Raw genomic sequence first — 24,061 nt, forward strand, 5'->3', positions numbered from 1 at the left:
CGTTCTGATAAATCGTTTTTACTTAGGTTATCAACAGAGTTGTGGACAGGATAGTAATTTGACACTTTAGTGCTTCTCATTTGCGTGACTTCCTACCACCCCCTGCTACCCTTTCTCCATCCAGGTAGTAGGCAGGGAACAAGTCGGTCAGATTCTTAGCTTTCGAGCTTGAACTCTAAGAAGAAACAAACTTAGAAGGACAGATGTAAAACTAGCCTGCCCTGCCTCCAAAGGAACAAGCAAACCAACAAACCACAGCCTGGAGAGCAGAGGATGTTTTAAGGGGGGGGGGGGGGGTGGAGGGAGGGCGGGGAGAGGCCTCGAGGAAGGTCTGGGTCCCCGGGCTGGCTGGCGGTGCTGAGGGAGGACAGGAAACCGCAGGCAGGTCTGGGAGTGAAGGCGAAGAGGGTTTGCGCCCATCCTTCCCACAGGGCGGGGCTCAGTGAAGGGCACACTGCTCTGCAGCAAAGGCTGCCTGGAGTCTTGTCAAGCGAGTCTGTGAGACTCCGAACGCTATGGCCCCTCCAAGTCCCGGAGGGGAGCAATGTTCCCACTGCCTGCCAGGGAAGGCCAAACCAAGACAGAGGCAGAGTGGTATTTGCATCCAAGCAGCCAGGCTCCTGAATCTCTTAGCTCAACACTTATGCAACAGCATCACAGAGAAGCTACTGGAAAAATAACTTCACGGCCTGGAGATAGAAAGAAGTACCCGTTATTCTTGCAAACCCAAAGATCCTAGTTAACAGACCACAGCTAAGACCCAGACTCGCTCTCCAAGGCCATGGACCCGGCCTTCCCTCCACCCCTGCCTCTTTTCCACCCCAACCTTCTAGCCACCTGGGGGAGGGGTCTAGGGGCTCCAAAAGCCCCCCAAATGCGGGTGCCTCTTGAATTCCAAGTCCCTGAAGGGGCCCAGCCTCCCAAGCAAAGCTGGCCTTCTACAGCCTGAAATTGAAAGTTTCCTCCAACATCATCATTGTCTGCTCCTCAGTTCCTGGTAGGATTGTGAGCAGACAATGGGGAACTGGCAGGCCTGGTAATTAGCAGTAATTGTTTATAATATCTGGGCGGCTGCCTGACTTCCCATTCCAGGGTGCCTCGCTGGCTGCCAAGGAACCAGGCAGACGCCCCAGGAACCCTGAATGGGTTGTCACACCCTCGTGGGGCTGCGGGGAGGCAGACTACAGTGGTGGCAGGTCCCTGCTGGCCAGGGACTGACTGTATGGGAGACCCCACGCCACCTCGAGGTCTTCTTAGGAACAGGACGAGAGGCAGCAGAGGCAAAGTCAGAACTGCTTCTATTCCTCGTGGTCAACCACGGGCAAGCTGCAGGCATCTCTGCAAATAAGACCACGCCTACCTCATGGACAGTGTGCAGCCATTCCAGTGGTGGGTGCTGTTGCTGTATCAGTTCTAAATGTACCCCAAACCCCTGCTCATTGGATCCATTTGCAAAGGGGTAGGAAAGAGCTTGGTGAATGATTACCACATGCAAGCTACTACACAGACCACGCCTCGTGTGCAGTAGGAACTCAATAAATGTTCACTGCCCAAGCCTTCAGCAGGTCCCACGCTGGGACAACACGGTGGTTAAGACTGGACTTTGGCATAACACAGACCTTGGATTCCAGTGCTGTGCGACCTGTGGCAGGTTTCGTACCCTCTCTGAGCTCCTGTTTCCTCAGGTATAAAATAGGACTCAATTGCAATCACCTTGCTGGCTTGTTGCAGAGAGGCAGTGCGATCACGCAGGTGAGCTGCTTGGCAAGAGACCTGGCACACAGTATGTGATGACTGAATAAAGGATCAAGACACCAGGGCCTGCTACCCGGCCAGGGAGAGCCTCTTCGACATTTGGCGTTTTCCTGGCATTTCTGATTCCCGACCTGTTAGGAAGCGTGGCATCTGGATGCTAGAGACCAAGCCTGGGCCACGGGGTGGAGAGAATGGGGGCTGCAGCAGGGGGCTCCCCCCAGGGGACCCACGCCAAGCAGAGCCCTGAAACAGGATTACAACCTGGGCTCTACCAGCCTTCTATTTTGTGTTAATGGTGAAACGAGATTATCTGCATTTCAAATCCTGTTAGTTTTGTTTGAGGAGCTGAAACCCATTTGTCTTTCATTACGAATCTCTGAGCTCGGTTTGGCCCTGGATTTTCCATGCCCTCCACAGTCAAAGAGGTAATTGGGTTATTGGGGGCTTGACTCAATTCTCTTTTCCAGGTGGATCACCTGTCCCATTTGCATCTGAAATTAAAAGGCAGCGCAGCCAGCCCTCATGGAGGTTTTGGGTTCCGTGGTTCTGAAAGGCTTCAGGAGTTGGTGGTCTCTCTGTCCACCCGTCTACCACCTGCTGCACACATCCATCCGTCCATCCACCTTCCCACAGGCTTGCTGAGCCGACCATACAGTCAGCTCTCTATAACAAGAAACATGCCTTCCTAAAAATGACTGCGCATGTAAAATCCTGCAACAAAAATCACAGAGCTTATGGGGAAAGTGGGGCTGGGACACAATACCCAAATACTACATCAGCATCACATCAAAAAAAAAAAAAAGAAAGACATAGTAAAAATGGTAGCAATCATAGACGTTAGAAGGCTAAGAAATGCCTATGGGCTATAGTAAATATGCTGCTTGACCTTGAAGGTGACCCGAAGTTTGCTTGTGTAAATGAGCATCAGAAATATCGTAGCCCGCAAGTTTCTGTGAAGGGGCAGAGGGCTGTGGAGAAGGAATGGGACGATCTAACCCAGGCTGTGGGTGGGTAACCCACGGGAGCGGAGCGAGCAGGCTGTATTGGAGGGCTGCGTGTGCTCATGCACTCCTGTGTGGGTTCAGATTCCCCATGTTTGCCTAAGTTTCTTATGGATACAATCATACCTGAGCAAAGGTAAACTAATGTGCGCGGTGCTCAAGGTATGCCCTAATATTTCCACCAGGTTGGAACAGACTTACAAGCGCAGCAGAATGGACTACAGACCAGGGTGCAGAGCATCACACCATCCTGACTCCAGGATTCAAGATGTTTTCTGCAGCCTTTGACACATTTCTAAACATGCCCCCCTCCCCACAGCCCCACCCTCACCCGCCATGAGAGTGTGGCTCATGGACATGAAGCCAAGGATTTGATTTATTTTATAAAAAACTTGTCACGAGCCAAGCACTGACAGGATTAGGTTATCAACATTAACTCGCTTAATTCTCATTTACCAGTAACAACTCCATGAAAGCTAGGTATTCCTCACCAATACCCATTTTACAGAAGGGGAAACCAAGGCCCAGAACCGTGAAGTAACCCAGTCAGGCAGACCTGGATTTGAATCCTAACTCCCACTCACTAGATGCGAAGACACATCCTTCACCTTCCAGAGCCTGGGTCTCCTCAGTGAAGCAGAATAAACAACCATAGGATCCCAGCAACCATAGGTGCTGCTGTAGATGTTAAATGAGATGAACTTCCCAGAGCAGAACAGAAGCTGGCACCGTCAAATGCTAAACAAATACAAGAGCTTGTAACTCACCCCCAGTCCCCTCTCCTAGGCCACGGCCACATCCAGTCCTGGTTTGTCCTCCATGCACATGACTGCAAACAGCCGAGGTATGCGGGGAAAGGGGTCTGATGACCCACCCAGCCTGCTGGGCTCTTGGCAATTATCGAACAGCCGTGGTAGGAATGAGCCCCTGAGCCCCTGTGCCCGGAGGGCCCTGCCGTCAGCTCATACTCTGCTTTCTAGGGCTGTGGGTACAGGGACCCAGACACCCAGAGAGCTGGATGCTGATGACCCAGACAACTCAGGACTACGAGGAGCTGAGGGAAGGGGCAGGAGGGACGCTGGCAGCTGCTCTGAGAGCTTTGGGTTTACAGAGAGGATGCCTGGGCCCCGATTCTGTATGATGAAGGAGACTGGGAAGGAACTAGGAGAAGTAGGGTTTGTCCATGCCTCTGCTCGCCGTGCCTACCTATTATTCAGCGAAGCTTCCAGAACATCATCTGTGGGCCAGGCCGCAGTGTCCAGTGGGACAGACAGACACACACACACGCAACAATTACCACAGTGTGTAGGGCACTGTGACGAGGGAAGAATGAACTGGAAGCTGCTGATTCAATCAGAAGAATAGTAGACTGTGCCGTTCCACCTTCCCTGCCCACGCCCAGGGCAGACATTGCTAATCAACCCCAACACTCCCGCCAAGCTTGGACTGGGCTCCAGAACCCTTCTCAACACAGCACTCCAAGGAGCTATTATCAATTAACCAGGGCTGGCACATGAGATAAAGCTTACGTGCCAGTTCTTAGCTGAGGTCTGAAGGAGGAATGAGTCAGAGGAGGCAGCGAGAGTAGGGGCAGGAAAGGAAGCGCCAGGAGGAGGGACAAGGCGAGAAAGTGCTGGAGGTGAGACGGGAGTGTAAGAGGCTCAGGGCCTGGAGGGGAGGCACAGGGCTGGGGACAAGGAGAGGCTGGCAGAGGCCAGAGGAAACAACAGCTGAGGGACAGACTATCGGGACTTGCAGGTGTCCAGGCCGCAGTGACAGGCAGCTTCACCAAAGGGGTAGAAATGGGGAGAAATGGAGCCAAGAGATCACGAGGAATGAAAGAGCAGAGCCCAACTGCGGATTGAACCTGGAATGTAAGAGAAGGGGAGCCATGTGAGAGAACCCCAGGTTTCTGGTTTGGGCAGTGGGACGTGGTGTGGTGCACTCGGATCGGGGGGCAGACCCTGCTGGGGCAGACCCCCCAGTACCATCCGATGCCTCCACCGTATCACACTGACTTCTAACTGCCAGCACACGCATTCTTCTGGCCCCCGAGGAACTTCTCACTACCCCTGGGGTCCGCTGTGCCCCCTGCAGGAAGGGCAGGAGGGTTACCCGGAGCAGCGGCCCCCCAGCACCCAATGAGAGTCAGAGAATAAATCCTTTAGTTCCCTCACCTCTTAGGGGGTGACTCTGAGCTCATGCTCCACACTGGCTGGGAGTCCCCATCAGGACTAAGCTTTGGTTGCCCACCATGGCCGCTGGCTTCTCAAGGCACAAGTTACTAGATGTCTCCCCTGCCCCATCTCCCCCACCGGCCCCTCCACCATGGTTACCTGGACTCACCTCCCATGACCAACCTACACTAGGATCCACGTCTTGGGTCGGGTCCCAAGGAAGCCACACTAAAGCAGATGGTCCCCAGGGAGTATCTCAGGGTTCTCCGGGGAGATACTGTCTTTTATTTTTTTAATTTATTTTTTTCCTCCAATTTTTTTATTTAATTATTTTTCAAGTACAGTTTTCTGTCTATTACTCCCATCCCATCCCACCCCCCTAGATACTGTCTTTGTGGTCTTTGTTCAGGGGGCTTCACGCCCACTCTTTGTCTGGGGGAGATGGGCCTGCTGGTGGGGGCAGGGCTTGGCTGGTCGCCAGACCCACAGCTGTTCCCTTCCATCCTTGACATTCAGAACCCCAATCTTCAAGCCGGTAGAAGGGGCTAAGGGGCTAAGGGGCTAAGGGGCTAAGGGCCTAAGGGGCTAAGGGCTGGGAAGAAAGCCCTTCCCCAGCTTCAGGGAAAAACCCGGATCAGTCTGACATCCTGGGGCCTACGGCGAGAACACTCAGGGCCCTTGGTGGCCAAAGTTGGCCATCAAACCACCCTGGGATCAGCGACCTCTGGAAACAGGCACAGCCATTAAATGAGGGAAAGTGTCATGGTTAAGGGCAGACTCTAAACACCTGGATTTGAACCCCAGCACTGGAAGCCACTGACTGGCTGCGTGACCTTCCCTGGGCAAGGTAATTCATCCCTCTCGGCTTCCACATTCTTGTCTGTGAAGTGCGGATAAGAACAGCGCCGGCGTCATCGGGTTGCTCTGAGAAGTGAGTGAGTGAATGTGTGTACAAGCACACGGCACGGTGTCCACACACAGCCCGAGCTCTGTGAGTATCAGCCCCAAACACTACTGCTGTGAGCCAGGCCCGTTCCACCTCCGTGTGCACAGGAGCCACCGGGGACCCTGCTGACTGCGGACTGATTCGGGGGTCTCGGGGGGAGCCTGAGAGGCTGCATTTCCACCAAGCTCCTGCCAGATGCCGATGCTGCGGAACTGTGGACCACGCCCTGAACGGCGAGGGCCAAGGCCACTCTAACCTGGTACAGTACAACCTGGAGCTCAAGGACCTTCACTGAGGGAATGGCCCCACCCCTGCGCACCCCTCCCCCAGCCCCAAGAACTTGGGTAGGACGCCACATTTCCCCACTTCTCTCCACCTGCCCTTTGCAGCTCTCACCACTGACAGTCGCTTTGTCAGAAGAAGGCAGGGTCCCCCAGGGGCCCAGCCCAGATGTCTGGTACACTGGTGGTGCTCAATCCCATTTGCTGAAATAAAGATCCACACAAGAGCACCCCTGGGCCCACTCGCAGGAACGCTCCTGCCCAGTGACCCAGTGCCCGGGGCAGGCAGACCCAGAGGCGCCCAGGGCCGCAGGGTGGCGGAGGCTGCTGAAGCATGCTCTCTTCCCGGACGCCTTGGCTGGGCTGGCAGGAGCCCAGGAAGAGGATGGCCACGGCCCTGCCTGTTTCAGAGCCTGGCATCTGGGTCTTGCCAGTCCCAAAATACCTCCAGAACAAGAGGACACCAGCCACAGCTCACGGTCCCCACCTGGCCCTTCAGCTTCCCTTCCTCACCCAGGTGTTGGGCAGGGGCAGCACCTGGCTGAGCTCAGCCCCTCTCAGGAGGGCAAGACTCTGCCCTCTACTAGACCCTGCACCTTCCAACCCGCCCAATCCTCCCTCCACTGGGCTCAAGACATCCATCTGAAACCTTATTTAATCATTGCAAAGCCAACATTTATCCTGCGCTTTCTCTGTGGGAAGCACTTTATAGACACGATTGTATTTAGTGGGGCTTGCTGTATCCATTAGGATGCAACTGACCTCAAGGACCAAAATACTCAAATAACAGCAGCTAAGTCAACAACAAACACCAACCAACACAGTGAATAGTGGTACTTGCTACGTGCCAGTCACTATTCTAGGTGCTTCCACCTATATTGACTCATTTAATCCTCACAACTTTATTTCCTTCCTACGCTGCCCTTGGAGACAGTGGTGTGGCATTTCCGAGCCTTCATTTCCTGTTCCTATATATAAAATGGGAATACGGGCTTGACTTCCTGTTGCTGCTCACCGCACCACACTGCCTTCCCAAGACCTGGTCCTCCGACCTGCCTGGAAAGCAGCAGACAAGATGCTTGCTGGCCTTTTGATGCTCAGATGGACCAAGGAATGTGTCTGAGGCCCCTGGGGGGTCAATGGCAGAGCCAGGACGAGGATCGAAACCTCCTGACCCCCTAATAGGGGTCAGCAGGGACCCACTGATACTCAGATGCCCTGAATATCTTCCTCCAGGTTTTGTTGCCTTGCCAGTTCCACAGGTTAAAGAAAATATTTGTTCCCTTCCACCCATCCTCCTCCTCTTCTCCCCTCCGGAAGGTCTCCGGGGGAGGTGGGTGGAACAGCAGCATCGGCCAAGGTGAGGCCACACACAAAGGCCGGAGATGCCCAGTTTAGGAGGGGCTGGGGATGGGACGGGTTTCAGCCAGCCAGAGCCCCAGCTGCAAGGTGGGGCCTCAAATGGGGGCGGGGAGCCAAGGAGGCCAAGCTCTGTCCTGTGCTTCTTATAACAATGAACCCAGTCTTGATGACACCCTACGAGGTTAGTGTTTATCCTCATTTCACAGATGAGGAAACTGAGGCACAGACAGATGACCTGACCAAGGTCACACAGCGGTGAGTGGTGGAGCCAAGAGCCAGACCCAGGCAGGCAGGCACCCGAGTCTAGTTCATCCCGCTCCTCCTTGGAGCTTCCCCGAGTCATCGCCTCCCTTTTGGAGATGGGATGGCCCAGCAACCCTCAACCCCGGCCCCTCCCAGGCTGAGTCTGCCTGCCCCATGCCGGGGAAGACCCAGAGCCAGGCTGGGCTCTGCACTCACTTGCCCTCCGAGCCGTAGCTGTTCATGCTGTCCTCGATGGACTCGTGGCTGGCCTGGCGCAGCGTCCGGCTGGGCATCTCCACCGCCAGGCCCGTCTCCGTGCTCCTCTGGATCCCCTTCAGCCTCCGGCTGTCCCCTTCTTGGCAGAGAGGCCGAGAGAGGTGGGGAAAGAGACACAGGGTGGGAAGGCACAGAGGCGACACATCTGGTTAGCATTTCGGTGGCTGGTGGCTGCCCAGCTTCGGCCCCCACCCCCGATCCATCAACCTCCTCCTACCACCAGCCTCACCGGCACCTGCCCCACCCCGGGCAATTTGCCCTTCATGCCCACCCCAAAAACAGTGTCACCTGTGTCCTCTCAAGTAACAGATTCATACACATGGACCGTTTCTCCCCTTTGGATTGGAACTCACTTCTCCCCTGCAACCTTCTCCAAATCCTTTCTCCTCTTCAACTATCACTTACTGAGCACCTACTACGTGTCACACTCTTGTGAAGTGCTGTGCAGGGCTTCTCCACCCCAGCACAGCTGGCGGTTTGGATGGGACACTGCTTCGTCGTCAGGGGTGTCCTGCGCATCGTAAAGGTATCCCTGGCCTCCACCCAGTAAACGCTAGTAAAAGCATCTCCAGGCATTGCCCAACGTCCCCTGGGGGCATAAGTCACCCCGGGTTGAGGACCACAGATTCAGACCACTGGCTCCGAAACCAGACTGCCCAGGGTCAACTCTTGAGTCTCTTCCTCATCACCTGTGAGACCCCAAGCAAATTGCTCAGCCTCTCTGTGCCTCCATTTCCCCAACTGTAAAATGGGAAAAGAACATGTTCCTATAGAGACAAATGGCCCCCTGCCTTGGCTATTCCCTCCCCTTGGACAACTCCTCCCCCACAGCAGCTCAATCCCTCACTTCCTGTCTGTGATCACACCTTATCCTGTCCAAGACCTTCCCTGACCACGCCCTGGCCCTCCCACCCCTGCCCTCTCTGCCCTGTGGTACCCCTGCAGCTCTCTCCCTAACTCACCAGCCCCCACACAGGGTGCAGTCTTGGCTTACCGACAACCTTCCTCCACCAAGGTGAGCCCTGCAAGGACACGGAACTCTATTTTGTTCCCTGCCCGGGCCCCGGACAGGTCCCGCCACAGGCAAGCTTCAGCCACGACCTGCTGGCTGACCAAGGGTCTGCCCTGGGAGCGGCCTTGACTGTCCCCAGCCCCACGAGGTGCACGCTCCTGCTGCCCTGCTTTAAGGGAGGCATGGAGGTGAGTGGCATGTTCACTTCGTAGAGTCAGGAAGCCAGGGAGCCAGGCTTTGACACGGGAGGACTTCCTTGCTCCGTACCCTGCAGCCTGGTGATCACCATACGGCTTCCAGCAGCCACCACCCTATGGGGGCTGTGGCTTTGCCGGAGGCGGGGTGGACCTGTAGTGGGATCTTCCCCACAGAGTCTGGAGTGAGCTGGCAGACCTCAGGGGCTTCACCGGTGCTTGCCAACCCCCTGGGGCACAGCAGCGCCACCCAAACCCCACCATCTCCCTTGGCAGCTGGACAGGACAGCTGGGTGCACATGCTGGGAGACAGAGGAGGCTGGGATGCCTGCCACTGGCCTTCTCCCGGCCTCCCTCCGCCCAACTCAGCGACTCCGTCCCCTTCCCCCTGGTTCAAGACAGACACACAGACACAGATGCTCTGGGTGTGTCTCTCAGAGTGTGTGCCCACGTGTTCGTCTCCCATACGGATACAGGTGCCTGGGACTCAGAAAACACACAGGAACACACGTGCAAAGACACAATGTACATGTACACATCTCAGTGCCCGTCCACGGACCCATGGCACTGAGCTTCCAGGGCCAGTCACACAGACACATGTACCCTCATACGAGGGGCCTGCCAACCCCCTCAAGAAAGCACATGGGAGAGCTGATACTGTGTGTTCCCATGCGTGTCACCCTGACACACAGGGGGATGTATGTATCCCTGTGTCTATGTTCCCCTCCTTCCACCATTCGTTCTTCCACTAATTTGTACCTGCAGCAACGTCCCATCCCCACCATTGCTGTTTCTCTGTGTAGAGCAGGTACCAAGGCCCTGAGAAAGATCCCGAAACACACGCGTGCTCACTCAGAAACACTCACAGGCACGGAGACAGCCCTCCTTCACTCACACATACCCACAAGCACAGTTCTGTGGCCGGGGACAGGCACCAGACCCCTGCCTTCGACATCTACCTCCCCTCCTCGCCCTATGCTGGAGCCCCAGCCCAGCTTGCCCCCACCCGCCAGCGTCTCACACGCGTCTCTTGGGAAAGGGCAGGACCAAACACGGCGGCAACTCAGTCTCTGGGGGGCCCGGGGGGAAGATTGGAAAGGTGGGCTTCAAATCTGAGGGGCACTCTACAGTCTCAAGCACCCACACCTGGTACCCTCTTTGGGCCCCAGGACAGGTGCGCGACCCCACAGGGGAGCTGAGCCTGGCTTTGCAGTGAACGGCCCAAGCACGGTCACAGGCCAGCTGACCTTGGCCGTGGTCGTCTGCCCCACAGAGCTCTTGAGATGGTTAATGGCAGAAGGTTTACCACAGTGCCTGGCACACAGTAGGTGCCAGACAAGGGTAACCGCAGCCACTACAGAGAAAGACCTCCAGCATGCCCTAAGTGTTCCCAAACCAATGTCTTGTGTGTCCCCCTGACATGCCACCCTCCCCACCCCGTGAGTCCCCATCTGGGACCACAGTTGTACCCGGCCACACCATCAAGGTTCACCATCTAACCCATCCACTGGCCATCACTTGCTCATGCAGTCAGCCACAGTCCCCCAAGTGACTGTCCCAGTGCTTTCCCACTCCCTGCCCCAGAGCCCCCTCCGCCCCAACAGATGACCTTTCTCCCACTTGTCCTTTTTCACTTCCGGAGCTCGCCATCCTCAGACCTTCCAACTGCCTTGGACGCTCCCCTCTTCTCGAAGAGGGAGGGCCGACCCACCCCCTGCCAAGGCCAGTCTGCCACCCATTCTCCCTATCCCACCTCCTCCCGCCCCGTGTCCTCTCTGTACCTTGGATCTGCCCCCTCTCCGTCTTCCAGCTCTTTCCACTCCTCCTGCAAGTCTGCTCAATGCTTCACTTTTTCCACCACCCCCTTCAACCAACACATTTCTTTGGAGAACAGCCTCTCCCACCATGCCACCGACCACGCACTCCCATCTCTTGTGGTGTGGCTTCTACGCCTCTGTTCCGTTCCCATGGCTTGCTAAACCAGCCCAATGATAGCTCCGACCGCAGCCACGCACCGGGGCCTGCTGCCCCATCCCCGAAGTGTGGCACTTTCAACCGCCCAAGAAACATCTAGTGGGTTCCTTTCGGTTCAGTGGGAAGCTCCCATGAAGAGGCTAAACGCACTCCTAAGCCTGGTCTCCAATGAGAAGAGAAGCTTCATTCTGCACGGTTACGATGCTCCACAGCAGAGGCCTGGGGCGGAGCCCTGTGAACTCTGGGTCCCCATTGTGGCTGACCGCTGTGATACACAAAAAAACGGAGCTTGAGTGACCCACTTTTGGCCACCCACTCACACCGGCTGCACCCAGAACTCAAAACTGTGCAGCTTGAATCTTCTCCCGCAAGGCCCTAGGGCCCCTCTTCTTCCAGCTTGTGCAGAGTGTTGCGTGTGGTTTCGTGGGGCGCGGAGAGCGTGTGGTAGCTGGAGCCCCACAGGAGGCAGCGAACCCGCCAACACTCGGGAACCAACACCGCTCTGTGCCAATCACCGTGTCCGATGCCTGGGATGCAGAGCGAGAGTGACGTGAGTGAGGCCAAGGTTCAGGGAGGGAGGCAGGCATTACACAGGTGATCACATGGACTAAGCACAGGCGTGTTAAGTGCTTTGAAGAGCAAGTACAGGATGCAATGGTAACACCCACTGGGAGGCCAGAGGGGTGGGGACCAACACAGCCTCCTGATTATTTCATCCTTTGAGCTCCAGTCACTTCAGATCAGGCCTTGGCCTCTGTGGCCATGAATTCCAGCAGATGTCCTCTGTCTCTCCGACTGCTGCCGCCATCCCCGTACGCCAATTCCGTGTCTCCTCTGGACCCTCCCCCTTGCTGATTTCATTCCCTCGCAGCAACACGAGGGCCACCTAGAGTGGACCCTGTGCCTCTTTCTGAAGCCCTTAACTCTGTCCAGAGCAGTACTTCCATCTGCGTGCTGAACATCACCCCCTGGATGGAGCGCCAGGGCCCCTGAACACAAGCTGACCAGGACTGAACCCTCACCTGGTCTGACATTCCCCACTCAACTCCTTCTAACTTGTGTCCTCAAACCTCCCAGTCACCTGGGCTCAGGACCCCAGAGCCTCCCTGACTGTCCCCCTCTCCCATCAATGCCAAGTCACATAAAGTCTTTGCCCTTCCTACCTCATACCTCTCCCTGCATATCCCTTTCATACCCAACCACCCTCATTACCTCAAGCGTAAACTATTTTAACAGCCTCCTCCTACCTGGTCTCCCTGCTTCCAACCCACCAAAAAACCATTAACGGATTAACTACCCTGATTTACCACTTCAGACCAAGACGTTCCACTCCTACTAATTTGCTCTACACCAATAGTCACGAAAGTACGCAGGGGTGTGCACGCACAGGGTCCCCCCAGAATGGTTTATGCCAGTGAAAGGCTGGAATTAACTGTCCATCAACAGAGGACCAGTTGACAGAGTGACATGTCCCATAGGAAAATGCTGAGCAACTGTCCCAAAAGAATCATCGGGCTCCACGTACACAGAAACACAGGCAGGTCACCTCGACATATTAAGCTAAAAAAAACAAAACACTGTGGGATGGTATATAAAACACAGTGCGGTTTCTGTAAAGCTGTAGACCTGTAGATTTGTATTTTCATCTTCCTCTTGGTGCATGGGCACACAAAAACCTGGGGGGGACGTGAACTAAACAGTTCCCGGGGAATAACTCTCGGGAGCAAGGTTTTTAGAGGAGGTAGGTGGAAGGCCATTTTGCAACCCGTTCACATTTAAGGATCAGGCATATAGAGAAAAGTGTCCAAGCCTTCAGTGGACAGCTTGATGGATCGTCGCAAACCAGACACCCTCATGTCACCAGCTCCCAGGGGAAGAATCGGAGCTCTCAAAGGGCCCCCGAAGCCCCCTTCTGCCCTCTCCCCGTCTCTGTCTTGCTCCACAAGGGCGGCCACTGTCCTGACCGCTAACACCAGAGATGAGTTTTGCCTGGTTTTGAACTTTATACCCAGCGCATGGCTTTCTTTGAGGGGGGAAGGGAGCGTCTTCTGTTTAATATTATATTAGTATAATATTATATATATTATATATATTACAATATATATTATATTGTATTATATTATATATTATAATATATAATATATATTATATATTATATTAATTTAATATTATATTATATTAATTGTATGAGATCCATTCATACTTTTATACGTCGTTGTAGATGGCTTATCATCACAGCTAGGCAGTATTCCACTGTTGAATATACCACGATCTATTTAAGTCCTATTTATGGGCATTTGATTTTTTCCAGTCTGGGACTATTAAAAATGCTGCTGCTGTAATTACTTCAGTGCATGGCCTGGTGAACACCTGCACCCAGGCTTTTCAGAAGCACGCCTCGGAGTAGAATTGCTGGGTCACAGGACGGGCATTTGTTCAGCTTTAGCGGGCATCGCCAAATAATTTTCCAGAGGAACTGTACCAATTTACATACGCCAACCAGCACACTGGGGAGATTTTCTCTTTTGTATGCCTCTATGCCTCTTGAAGTTTTACAGACAATGTATTCATCTTATAATACAAATTCACAAATAAGTCATACTTTCAATCATGCTATAATCCTATTTAAAACCTTAGAATGGCTCCACACTGCCCGCCAAACTAGGTTTGATTTTTGCACCCAAGCATCCGAGACTCTCCATTCCCTGATCCCCTCCCCCACCTGCCCCTGGTCTCCCTCGGCCTCCACAGCCCAGCCCAGCCCGGCACCTCACCGCTCACATTGGCCCTCAGGGACGTCCTCCTCTGGCATTCTCTCCTTCACTTTCCTCCTTCCCTCCCCTTCCCTATAGAAATTCTAACCATCCTCCAGAGTTAAGCTTTAAATAACACTTATAAATTATTAGGCATTCATCAAACTCTTAGGGCTTTTGTGAGGATTAAATATAACGATAAGGGAATGTAATAATATAATAACATTTAATCCTCAGGGCATCCTAGGTGGGTGGTGGTACTCAGTAAGGGGTCGACCAAGGGGGCTATTATTAAAATTATTGGTACCATTATGGCAGATGCCCTGCCACGTGTTTACATGGGCATCATCTCATTTAATTCTCACAACAAGTCATGAGTTCACTACTACAGTTTGGGGGGGGAAGAAAATGAAGATCAAGAACGTTAAGTAACTTTCCCAAGGACACACACAGCTACGGATGGTGGAGCTGGAACTCAAGCCCCGGTCTTTCTCCCTCTACCGCCATGTCTCACTGAGTCACCCACTCACTTTGTTCTACTGCGGAATTCAAATGCTGCCACTTCCACGAAGAATTCCCTGATCAAACTCCTTGAGCCCCAGGGGCCCTGTATTTTCACCTCTTTTGGGGTCTCAATTCCACTGCATCTTGAAACACAGCGCTCAGTCCGCCTGGTTGGTGTGCACGGTATAAGCGCCTCCCGCCTCTACTTCAATTCCGCGTCCAGCATTGCCCACCCTTTCCATCGCGGATGAGCATTCAGGTAGTTTGCCATTTGGGGATGTTGCAAATGGCTCCGCCAAACACATTCTTGTACATGTGGTTTGGTGAGCATTTGTTTACGTTTCTCCTGGGCACATACCTAGGAGGGCACTTGTTAGGTCACAGGCTCTGCGTTTGAAATGCTTTCTAGCTGGGTTAAGCATAATGTGGACTGAAAAGATAAACGTGTTAGATTATCTTCCAGCAGGAAGCAACGTTCTGAGGAAATAAGGCTCAGGCCTGGAGGACTGAGGGGAGAAGGGTGGTGGGAAAACAGTTAATTAACTGTCTGCCCACGTTTATCTTCCCCACCTGTAACGTCTGTTGAATAAACCTTCAGAGGGCAGACAGTGCCCAGGACAGGGAGGGAGTGAGACACAGCAGGCATTCAGTAAATGCTGGCTATTGTAACGAACCTGGTCAGCTGCTCACTGATATCACCGCCCATAACTTATCATCGTTTCATAGGCTCTCAGACATACAGTTTTTCAACACTTCTAGAATGAAGATATGAATGACAGCCGATGGTAAGTTAGACGTAAATGCTGAGGCGTTTTAGTTCTCTTGCGTTGTATATACCACGACGCTATGACTTGCAATTCAATGCAGCTCGGATTCTGGTCAGCGCAGCAGCCACACAGCCAGCCAGACGCCGGGGAGCTGTCCACGGTGCTGACCTGGAGCGGAGGCCCAGGCTCGCCGGAGCAAAGGCGGTGCTCCCTGGGAGAGGAGACCCCACAATAACTAGGCCACCCCAACCCATGCTGTTACTGAACCACAGTTCCTTCCCACGGATGCCTCCAAGTGCCCCATCCTGCAATGGACAGGATCTCCCACTTGCGGAGCTTGCCCAGAGCCTGTGATGGGCGCTCAACTTGCATGACTTCACCTAATCCTCACAACCACTACCATCTCCACTTTCAGAAGAGAAAGTGGAGGGCCATGAGCCTGCCCAAGACGGCAAAGGAGCACGATCTCAGGTCAGAGCGGAACAGAGTACAGTTCACCCTTTTGTCTGCTTTACACTAAGGAATGGGGCAGGGGTGGTGAATTCCTCAGACCTCCTTCCAAGCCGACTTGAAGGATAAAAAGGGAGTGATCATAACTACAGAAAAATTAAATAGGGGGGAGCAAGGGATGCAAAGAGCCTGCAATGAGGATTTAAGAACACTGGACAAGGAGAATCTGAATGTTTTGGGAGGGGCAACTGGGTCATGTACAGGAATGTCCTTTGTAACTGCCCCTGGAATGAGATGTATTCTCACTTACCCAATAAAGTAACATTTACTGAGCTCATTCCCTATTCCATGTTTTTTTCTGGCGTTGGGGATTCTAATAAGAGATAGTCATTGTCTTTCAGGAGTTTATAGTTCGGAGAGGGGGAGGGGAGATGAAACAGAGAAGTCATTATCATTCCTTCGGCCAACTCTTACTAAGGGCCTATTTGGGGCCTGTGCTGGAGTCTCACAGCACAGAGGAATCAAATCCAGACTTCGCTGAAACTCCCAGCCTGCCAGGAGACAGACAAGTAAAGGGGCGATTATAACACAAGGTGTTACGATTGCAATGCAGAAGAGCTCAAGGGCAGAATATACACAGGATGACAAGAGTAATAAGAGGGGTAGATGCAGCATTGGAAGTAGAGAGAGGGTTTGAGTTGTGAGTAGAATTATTTCAATACCGAATCAAAATGGATTGCAAATAAAATCATAATAGGATTTTATTGTGGATGCAAGTACTACCTTCTGGACGTTGACAACCGAGAACACTCCTCGTAAGTGCAAAGAATGTAGGGGGAAGGCAACAATGTGGAATCGAATATAAACTGAGGACGAAGAGTTCTGAATGCAGAGTAAACGCATCTGGGGGATGGGGAGGTCCCGCACCTAGCAGGGAAGATCCTGGGAGAGTCACCCACTCTATTCCAACTAGCGTGGGAAGACTTTCCGAAGAAGGGGCATCTCAGCAAATCAATGGAGGAAGACGATTTACAGTCCCCACAAGTGGCTGCCTTTCTCCGGGAAGCCACTGCCACCTGCACTGGGAAAGCCGAGCAAGCCTTGGGAGAAGTTGGGTTGTGGGCCGAAGGCAGACTCTATGGGCACAGCACTCAGGGCTTTCACGATCTGCCCGAAACCTCCACTACGATTGTGACACCACGCACGTACCAGGTCCCGTGCACATCCGCACTGAGTTCCTCATCCTTCCCCAAACGCATCCCACATACTTCCATTTTCTCAAAAGGATGGGCTCTGGAGGCAGAACGACTGGGTTTGGGACTTGAAGCCTCCCCCTGCTACTTTCTTGGTAAATTAAAGAAAGTTACTGAGCTTCTCCAAGCCTCAGCTGCCTCAGAAAATAGAAATCATAATAGCACCCACCTCACCTATTGTTGCAGGGGTTAACTGTAGTGGTCAGCTCTCACTAGGTTATGCTGCAGTAACAAGTGACCCCCAACTCTCAGCAGCTTATGGAACACAGACTTAGTTCTTGTTCATATGAACCACCCCTTGTGAGTCAGCTGTGGCTCTGTCTCATGAGTTCTCCTGGGACTCGGGACAAAGGAGCCAGCCTGATCTGGGACACGCCATTCTCAGGGTAGAGGGGGAACCAGCAATGGCACCAGAACTCTTCCCACCACTTCACTTCTCTACATGTATATTTAAAAAATTGTTTAAGTACAAACAAAAAGGAAAGATAAGACATAGGCCCCCTAATGACACCTAATGACATGAAGAAGCCAAAAGTAGAGGGGAGGTGTGGGGAAGTTCTCACCCCTAGCACACACACTGAAAAGAGAACGTGGCAGGCTACGAAATGATTTCCTGTACAAGGAAGCATGCTAGCCCGTCATCGCCATTAGCTGTGAAATAAATAAATCCCCTGTGCTTCTGGTGGGGCGGAGCTCAATGACGTAACCTATGCACGGGGGCTGCTGCGATAAAGACAAAGGCATTCGGTAAATTGTAACTGCCATTATGAACAAGTAGCGTCACCTCTCTACTCTGGGCTGGACAGCAGCGTCCCCAGGTCCCAGAAACCCTCAGAAACGGAGGGTCTGAAGACTGAAGCAGGCTGCTGCTGGTCCCATGGTGCTGGGGAGGCGGAATGCGGAACAAATCCATCTGCTCCGCACGCAGAGCTGCACGCAAGGTTCACGGCAGCACGATTCCCACAGTCGAGAGTATGAACGGTCGAGGGCTCAGTGCTGATGAATGAATGGAATGCAGTCTATCCAGATGGCGGAATATTAGTCAGCCATGAAAAGGATCAAGTACTGATAAAGGCTTCAACACAGGCAAACCTTGAAAATAAGCAATATGAAAGGAGCCAGGCACAACACACCACGTATGCCATGACTTTCCGTAAAATGCCTGGAACAGGCAAAACCACCGTGATGAAAGGCAGACTGGTAGTTGTCAGGGCCTGGGGTAAGAGGGCACCTAACATGACAACTGACGAGTGGTGAGGGTTTCTTCTGGGGGTGATGAAATGCCCTGCAACTCTGGTGATGAGGACTTAACTAATACACTAAAGCCTGCGGAGTTGTCCACTTTAAGTCAGTGAGTTGCAGGCTAGGTAATGATATCTTGATACAGTGTGTGTATGTGTATATGTATATGTCTATTTCATCCCCCAGACCCTGCTCTTGACCCCTGTTCTACACTGAATAGGAGCGTTAAGGAGCCAGTGGTATGGGGGTGAGTAGGGCTTCTTCGGGTCACACTGGCCTCTGTCAGCACGTGAAGCCCGCTGCAAAGGCCAGACGTGGCCTGGGCTGTGCGGTTTGGACCCCAGGCCTGCCATCCTCCAAGCACACGCAGGCACATGGGGGAAAATGTGCAGTGAGCACAGAGGGGAGAGGAGGTGGCAGTCCTCGCTCCCAGCCCCACCAGGGCAGGCCTTCTGTCTGTGCCCTGGGCTGCCCACTGCTGCCTTCCTCCGTCTACACGTGGTCAGTTCCTTCAGAGCCCAACAGACCCAGGAGAACTAGCCAGGATCAGCTGAGACCAGTTGGAACCAGCTAGAACCACCTGGCACTAGCACTCACTGGAGGAAACCCGCCCCCACCCCCACCCTGGGATGAGCTGTTCTCAGCACGGGTGGCTGCTGGTTGAGCCGGCCTCCAGCGCACATCCCCTGTTGCTCCCGCTCAGCTCATCCAAATGCCACGACTGCTTAAAATCCAGGCTCTCCCTGCACCACTCTGCAGGAGGCGCCTAAGGGTGCTTACTAAGCCTTTCCAGGCCAGAACCTGCCTGCACACCTGCCTCATGCAGGCTGGGGCTCATACTCCTTGGACAGAAGTTCAACTCTTTATTTGCAAACAGCTGAAACAAAGACCTCCCTTGATTTGGCCTTCGCAGAGCTGCTGAGCAGCTGGGCCCCGTCCTGGCTGAGGAGCCCCGGTTCGCTTCCAGGCTCTCAAATGAGGGCAGAAACATGACTCGCAAAGGTGCCTGGCACTCGGCAGGTATCCTGTACCCATCCAGGAAACCAAAGCCTGCTTAGGCTTCCAAATTCCAGCTCTGTGCTTCTCCAACTTGAATGTGCAAATGAGTCACACAGGGGTCTAGTTAAAATTCAGATTTAGCAGGCGCAGGTGGGCCTGAGATTCTGCATTTCTAACAGCTCCTTGGTGAGGCCGATGCTGCCGCTCTGTGGTCCACGCCTTGCGTAGCCAGGCTTCAGCCCACTCACTCGCTTTTCTCCATGATTTCCTCGCCTTTCTGGGTTGCGCAAGTCCTCTTGAGATGATGATGAGAGCTAGTCTCTCTTTCCTTAGAAAACGACCTGCCGCACATACACACGATGTGTTGCATAGTTTTGAGGCCTGCCGTCCGTGGGTTAAACACCTTTCTTTCATCCAGTTCTCAAGGGGAAGAGGATGCAGTAGAGAACAGAAGGGTTAGGGCTCGGGCTCTGGTCCCTGCTTCGCTATGGACTTCCTATGTGACATCAGACAAGTTTCTGCCCCCCTCTGAGCTTCAGTTTCTCCACCATGAGGGGACTGGACTAGATTATGATGATAAACGTCTTCTTATTTTTGTCACCCCTGGTAGCTGTTACCTAAAATATCTCATGTTAAGAATTCTTAGACTGTCTAGACTTTGCAGAAAAGGTGCAGTGATTGATTGGTGATTCCTGTCCCAGTCCCAGGAAGGGGTGGGGGGTAGTGAGGCAACTTAATTAATTGGCGATGTCTGCCAAGGTCCCAGGCCTAGAGGGCCCTCTGGGCTGTGACATTCCGTAGCTCATTTAGAGTCGTCCCAGATGGGGAGAAAGAGGAGTGTGCGCTTCTCCTCAAGGGGGCAAGAAGGGATAACTCTGTAAGCTACTGGCCTCGCAAACCCAACGCCCTGCAGCCCCCTGTGAGACGGGGCAGCAGAATCCCTGCTCCACGGCAGAGGCAGACTCCGTGTCCTTGGGCTGCCATCCTTGGCTATTTTTAACTCCAAGGACAGAGGCTCAGGCAGAAGTCGAAATGCAGAAGGGCTGCCACAGGCCACCCAGCCTCCTGTAGGAGGCGAAGCCACCACCCTCCCTTCGTTCCCAAGTTGCTCCATTGCTGGCCAAGTAAGAGTTGCGGCAAGCTTCCAAAGGGCAGGAGAAGGCTCCTCATCTCGCTTCGTGTGCAAATTCTTCTACGGCTCTGCGCCCCCTCTCCTCAGGCCGGCCAGTGCCCCTCCTTGGGGCAACCACAGACGCTCTGCTCTGCCAGTCCCTATATCCCACTACACCTGTATCTGTTTATTTCTTGCATCCAGCCCATGTAAATGTGCTGGGCCTGGTACTAGTGCGGAGGACACAGCATCGAGCATGACAGAGTGGGGTCCCTGTCCTCTGAGCCCTTCCAGGCCAGGGTGGAAGTAATTACATGAGATATCTCCTGGAGTTTCAGGCCCTGCAGGAGCCTGTCTCAGACACAATGAGATTCATTTATTCATTCATTCCCTCCCTCACCAAGCCTTTTCTCAAGCACCCTCTCTATGTGAAGTACTGTGCTAGGCACTGACGCTGCACAGAAAACAAAGTAAGGGAAACAGAATGCCCTCCCGAAGCTCCGGTGGAGAGAAGGCAAGCAAACCTTAAGCCACACAAGTACACAAAGATAGAGAGGGCGCCAGAAGGTGAGTGGAGGGGTGGTTGTCTCATTTTTAAACAGAGGTGAGGTCTTTCCTCACCATGGCACTTGGGGAAAGACCCGAAGGAGGCAAAGAAATGGGCCAGGTGGGTGTCTGGGCTGGCAGCGGGGGCAGGCGGGGGCCAGCAGGGAGTGCTCCCAACGCAGACACTGCTCACAGACAGACCCCGAGTCAGACAGGTGTCCGTATGTCCAACAAACAACAAGGAAGCCAGAGCAGCATGAACAGCATGAGCAATGGGAGCGGCATGAGATGAACCTGGAGATGGCGTGGCAGGTGGGGAAGCACAGGCTTCGGAAGGCAGACCCACCTTGCATCGAGACGGGCATGCCGTGAATGGAAACAATGGTGATGAGCAGGAGGAAGAAGATGATGATGGTGATGAGGATACGAGCAGCGAGGATCCCCCAGGCGAAGACCGTGTGCCAGGTGCCACACTCCACAATGAATGGGGATCCGTTCATTTAATCCCCACAGTCACCCGTGAAATAGGTCCCATCTAGTTCCCACTTCACAGATGAGGAGACTGAAGTTGGGCCAGGGGCACACAGCTTGGAGGTGACAGGGCTGGGACAGGACTGCTGGTGGTCCGGAGCCAGGCCACCACCTTCCTGGCCGCACTGGCCCCGTCACACATGCACCGTGAGTACCAGTTTCTTTCCCTCCCGGAGCTCTGAAACCGCTTGGATCCCTTTGAAAAATCGTTTGAAAGCAGTTTTTCTCCATTTTAAAAAATTCTGGTTTTCTCCCAAATAAAAAATAGACACACGAGGACACAACTTGTACATAATTTCAGGGAGGTCAAGGTTATGAACTCAGGCCCTGACAGTAAGTGCTTTGTAAACATTTGTAGCAGAAAGCTGCCTAAAATGGCAGGAGGGAAAATGGGTCCCTGCAACACCAGCTAAAACTACTTCTACCACTTGTCAGGAGCCTCCTGGGAGTGCAATCTGTTGCATCTTTAAACCCCCACTTGAACCTGATGAGGTGACTGTTATTACGCCCCTTTTTACAAACGAAGAAACTGAAGCAGAGAAGGCATGTGATTTGCCCCAGACCACACAGCTGGTGCTGGGCACAGCTGGACTCCACGTCAGATTTAGCTGATCCCAGACCTCAGCTTCTATTCCAACAGCTTCCGTCCAAAGTCCCGGGCTGCACCCTTCTATCTCCCCAGAGAGGGTCCGAAACCTGTTCAAGGTCCCCTAGCTCAGCACATACAGAGCTGGGTCCAGGGCTGCACTGCCCAATATATTGCATAATAGTAGCCCGTACCCACATGTGACCGCTTAAATGAAAAGTTTAAGGATGAAGAGTTTGGTTTCTCCGTTGCACTGGCCACATTTCAAGTGTTGAACACTTGCCCGTGGCCGACAGAAGTTTCTGTGGAGCAGGACTGCTCTAGAACTTGTCTCTCGACTCTCAACTCAGGGCTTTTCCACTGTCAAGAGGCTACTAGAAATCAGCTTTGCATCACTAATGAAGTGGATGGAAGCGGGGAAAGAAACAGGGCAGCTGAGGAGTGAGAGCAAGCGTCATAGGGGGAAAGCCTAGGTCAGCATCTCATACAGGACAAAAACCATGAGAGCCCCTGGCTTGGGACCTACCTCGCCAGCAAAGAACACACCTGTATGTCTGATTACAAGGACCCTTTCTAGTGGTATTTCTCACCCCCTAGTTGATGTGTTTGGTTTCTTTACTCAGGGACAAAGCCTTTCAATCAGTGGAGGAAGATCAGGCTGAATGGCAGTCCTCTGGGGGAGAGGACGCAGTGGCCAAAACGCCTGTCCGCTTCCCTGAAACAGTGAGGAGACCAAGAGCAGGGGGCATTCTATACCAGCAGCGGCCAGCCTGGGACCCCACAAACGGGAAGCCACACTGTGGGCGCCAGGCAGTGACTCGAGGCACAGTGGGGCTGCAGACAGTGGACAAGGCGCCGGCTGCATGTGGCTACCAGAGCAGATCTGAGGACCCAGACCACACTCAGGCTGCAAATGCAACCAGGAACAGTGGGCTGAGCAGCCAGGCCACACGGGGACTCCTTTATTCCTGGAAGATGCTCAAAGACATCAGAACTGGGTTTCTCTGCTGGGACATTGTGGAGGGGGAGAAGAAGGGACCACAGAGCTGTCCTGAAACTGCCTGGCACAGAAGAAACCCTGGAAGCGAGGCTGGGGGAGACTCTGAACCCTGGGCCTAATGGCCCCTGCTCCCCTCCCTTCCTTCCTCTCTTCCTTCACTCATGCGCAACCGCAAAAAGCCAGCAGAAGATGCACGGGAGACAGATAAAATCACTTCCCATCTCTCATCAGCTGACTGAGGCTTTAGAAACCCCTAACACTCTGAGCTTCATTTCCTGTTGGTAGAAGGTGGGCGATATTACTACCTACCCAGTGTAGTAGCTCAGTACGGCTCAGATAACGCTAATAATACTGATCATGATGACAGCCATTTAGTAAGAACTTTCTCACGATATGCCTCGTCACCTACAGCGAGGCTAGGCATTCATTCAATACTCAGTACAAACCTCTGGAAGGTTGAATTTACCATGCAAGTATTTTGCACAAGAGTAGCAGTGGTAGTAGCAATAATAAATTATTATGAAGTGTCTTCTTACTGTACTGAGCCAATATCACACACGCTATTCAATCCTTCCAATGATCTGAAGGTGTGCGCTGTTATTATCCCCACTTAGAAGACGAGGATGAGCACAGGGAGGCCAACTCGTTGGTCTCAGGTCACAGCTGATAGGATAGGACGAGAAATGGGGAGTGGTTTAAATGCCGGCCTGTCTGATTGTAAAACCTATGTAGTCTGGCCTTCAAATGAAATAAGCAGTTTGTAGACAACAAGGGACTGTGCAGATTTGACTTTCGGTGTCACCACCATGTCAGAATGAACGGTGGAGGTGCCTCGGGGAACAAGGGCAGGGGAGCTTCCTGCAGCCGGGCCGGTTGTCAGCGGGGGAACCTGGCCCCGGAAGGTTGTGAGCTCCCTTCACTGTCCTCCGAGAGAGACTGGACTGGGGACTGAGGCACGGTCCCCACATGGGAGACGGGTAGGCACTGTGAACCCTGAACGTGTGCGGTCGAACGTCAGAATCACCTGGGGGGGGGGCATCGCTGCGGAGCAGCAACTTCCAGGTCCATCGGAGGGGACTTTGGATTGAGCTGTCTGGG

At 53.3% G+C, this 24,061-nt stretch overlaps 1 protein-coding gene across 1 annotated transcript in view; it reads right to left on the reverse strand.

Annotated features, from left to right (window-relative positions):
• Positions 1-24,061, reverse strand: part of RIMS4 (regulating synaptic membrane exocytosis 4) — a 51,536-nt gene that overhangs the window by 8,246 nt on the left and 19,229 nt on the right. Inside the window, exon 2 of the mRNA XM_037044137.1 lies at positions 7,982-8,117. Within this exon, the coding sequence (XP_036900032.1) occupies positions 7,982-8,117 (136 nt within the window). The remainder of the gene's footprint in view (positions 1-7,981; positions 8,118-24,061) is intronic.

Source organism: Sturnira hondurensis, unplaced genomic scaffold, assembly GCF_014824575.4.
Source record: "Sturnira hondurensis isolate 20B ecotype Veracruz unplaced genomic scaffold, ASM1482457v3 Scaffold0004136, whole genome shotgun sequence".
Taxonomy (NCBI): Eukaryota; Metazoa; Chordata; class Mammalia; order Chiroptera; family Phyllostomidae; genus Sturnira; species Sturnira hondurensis.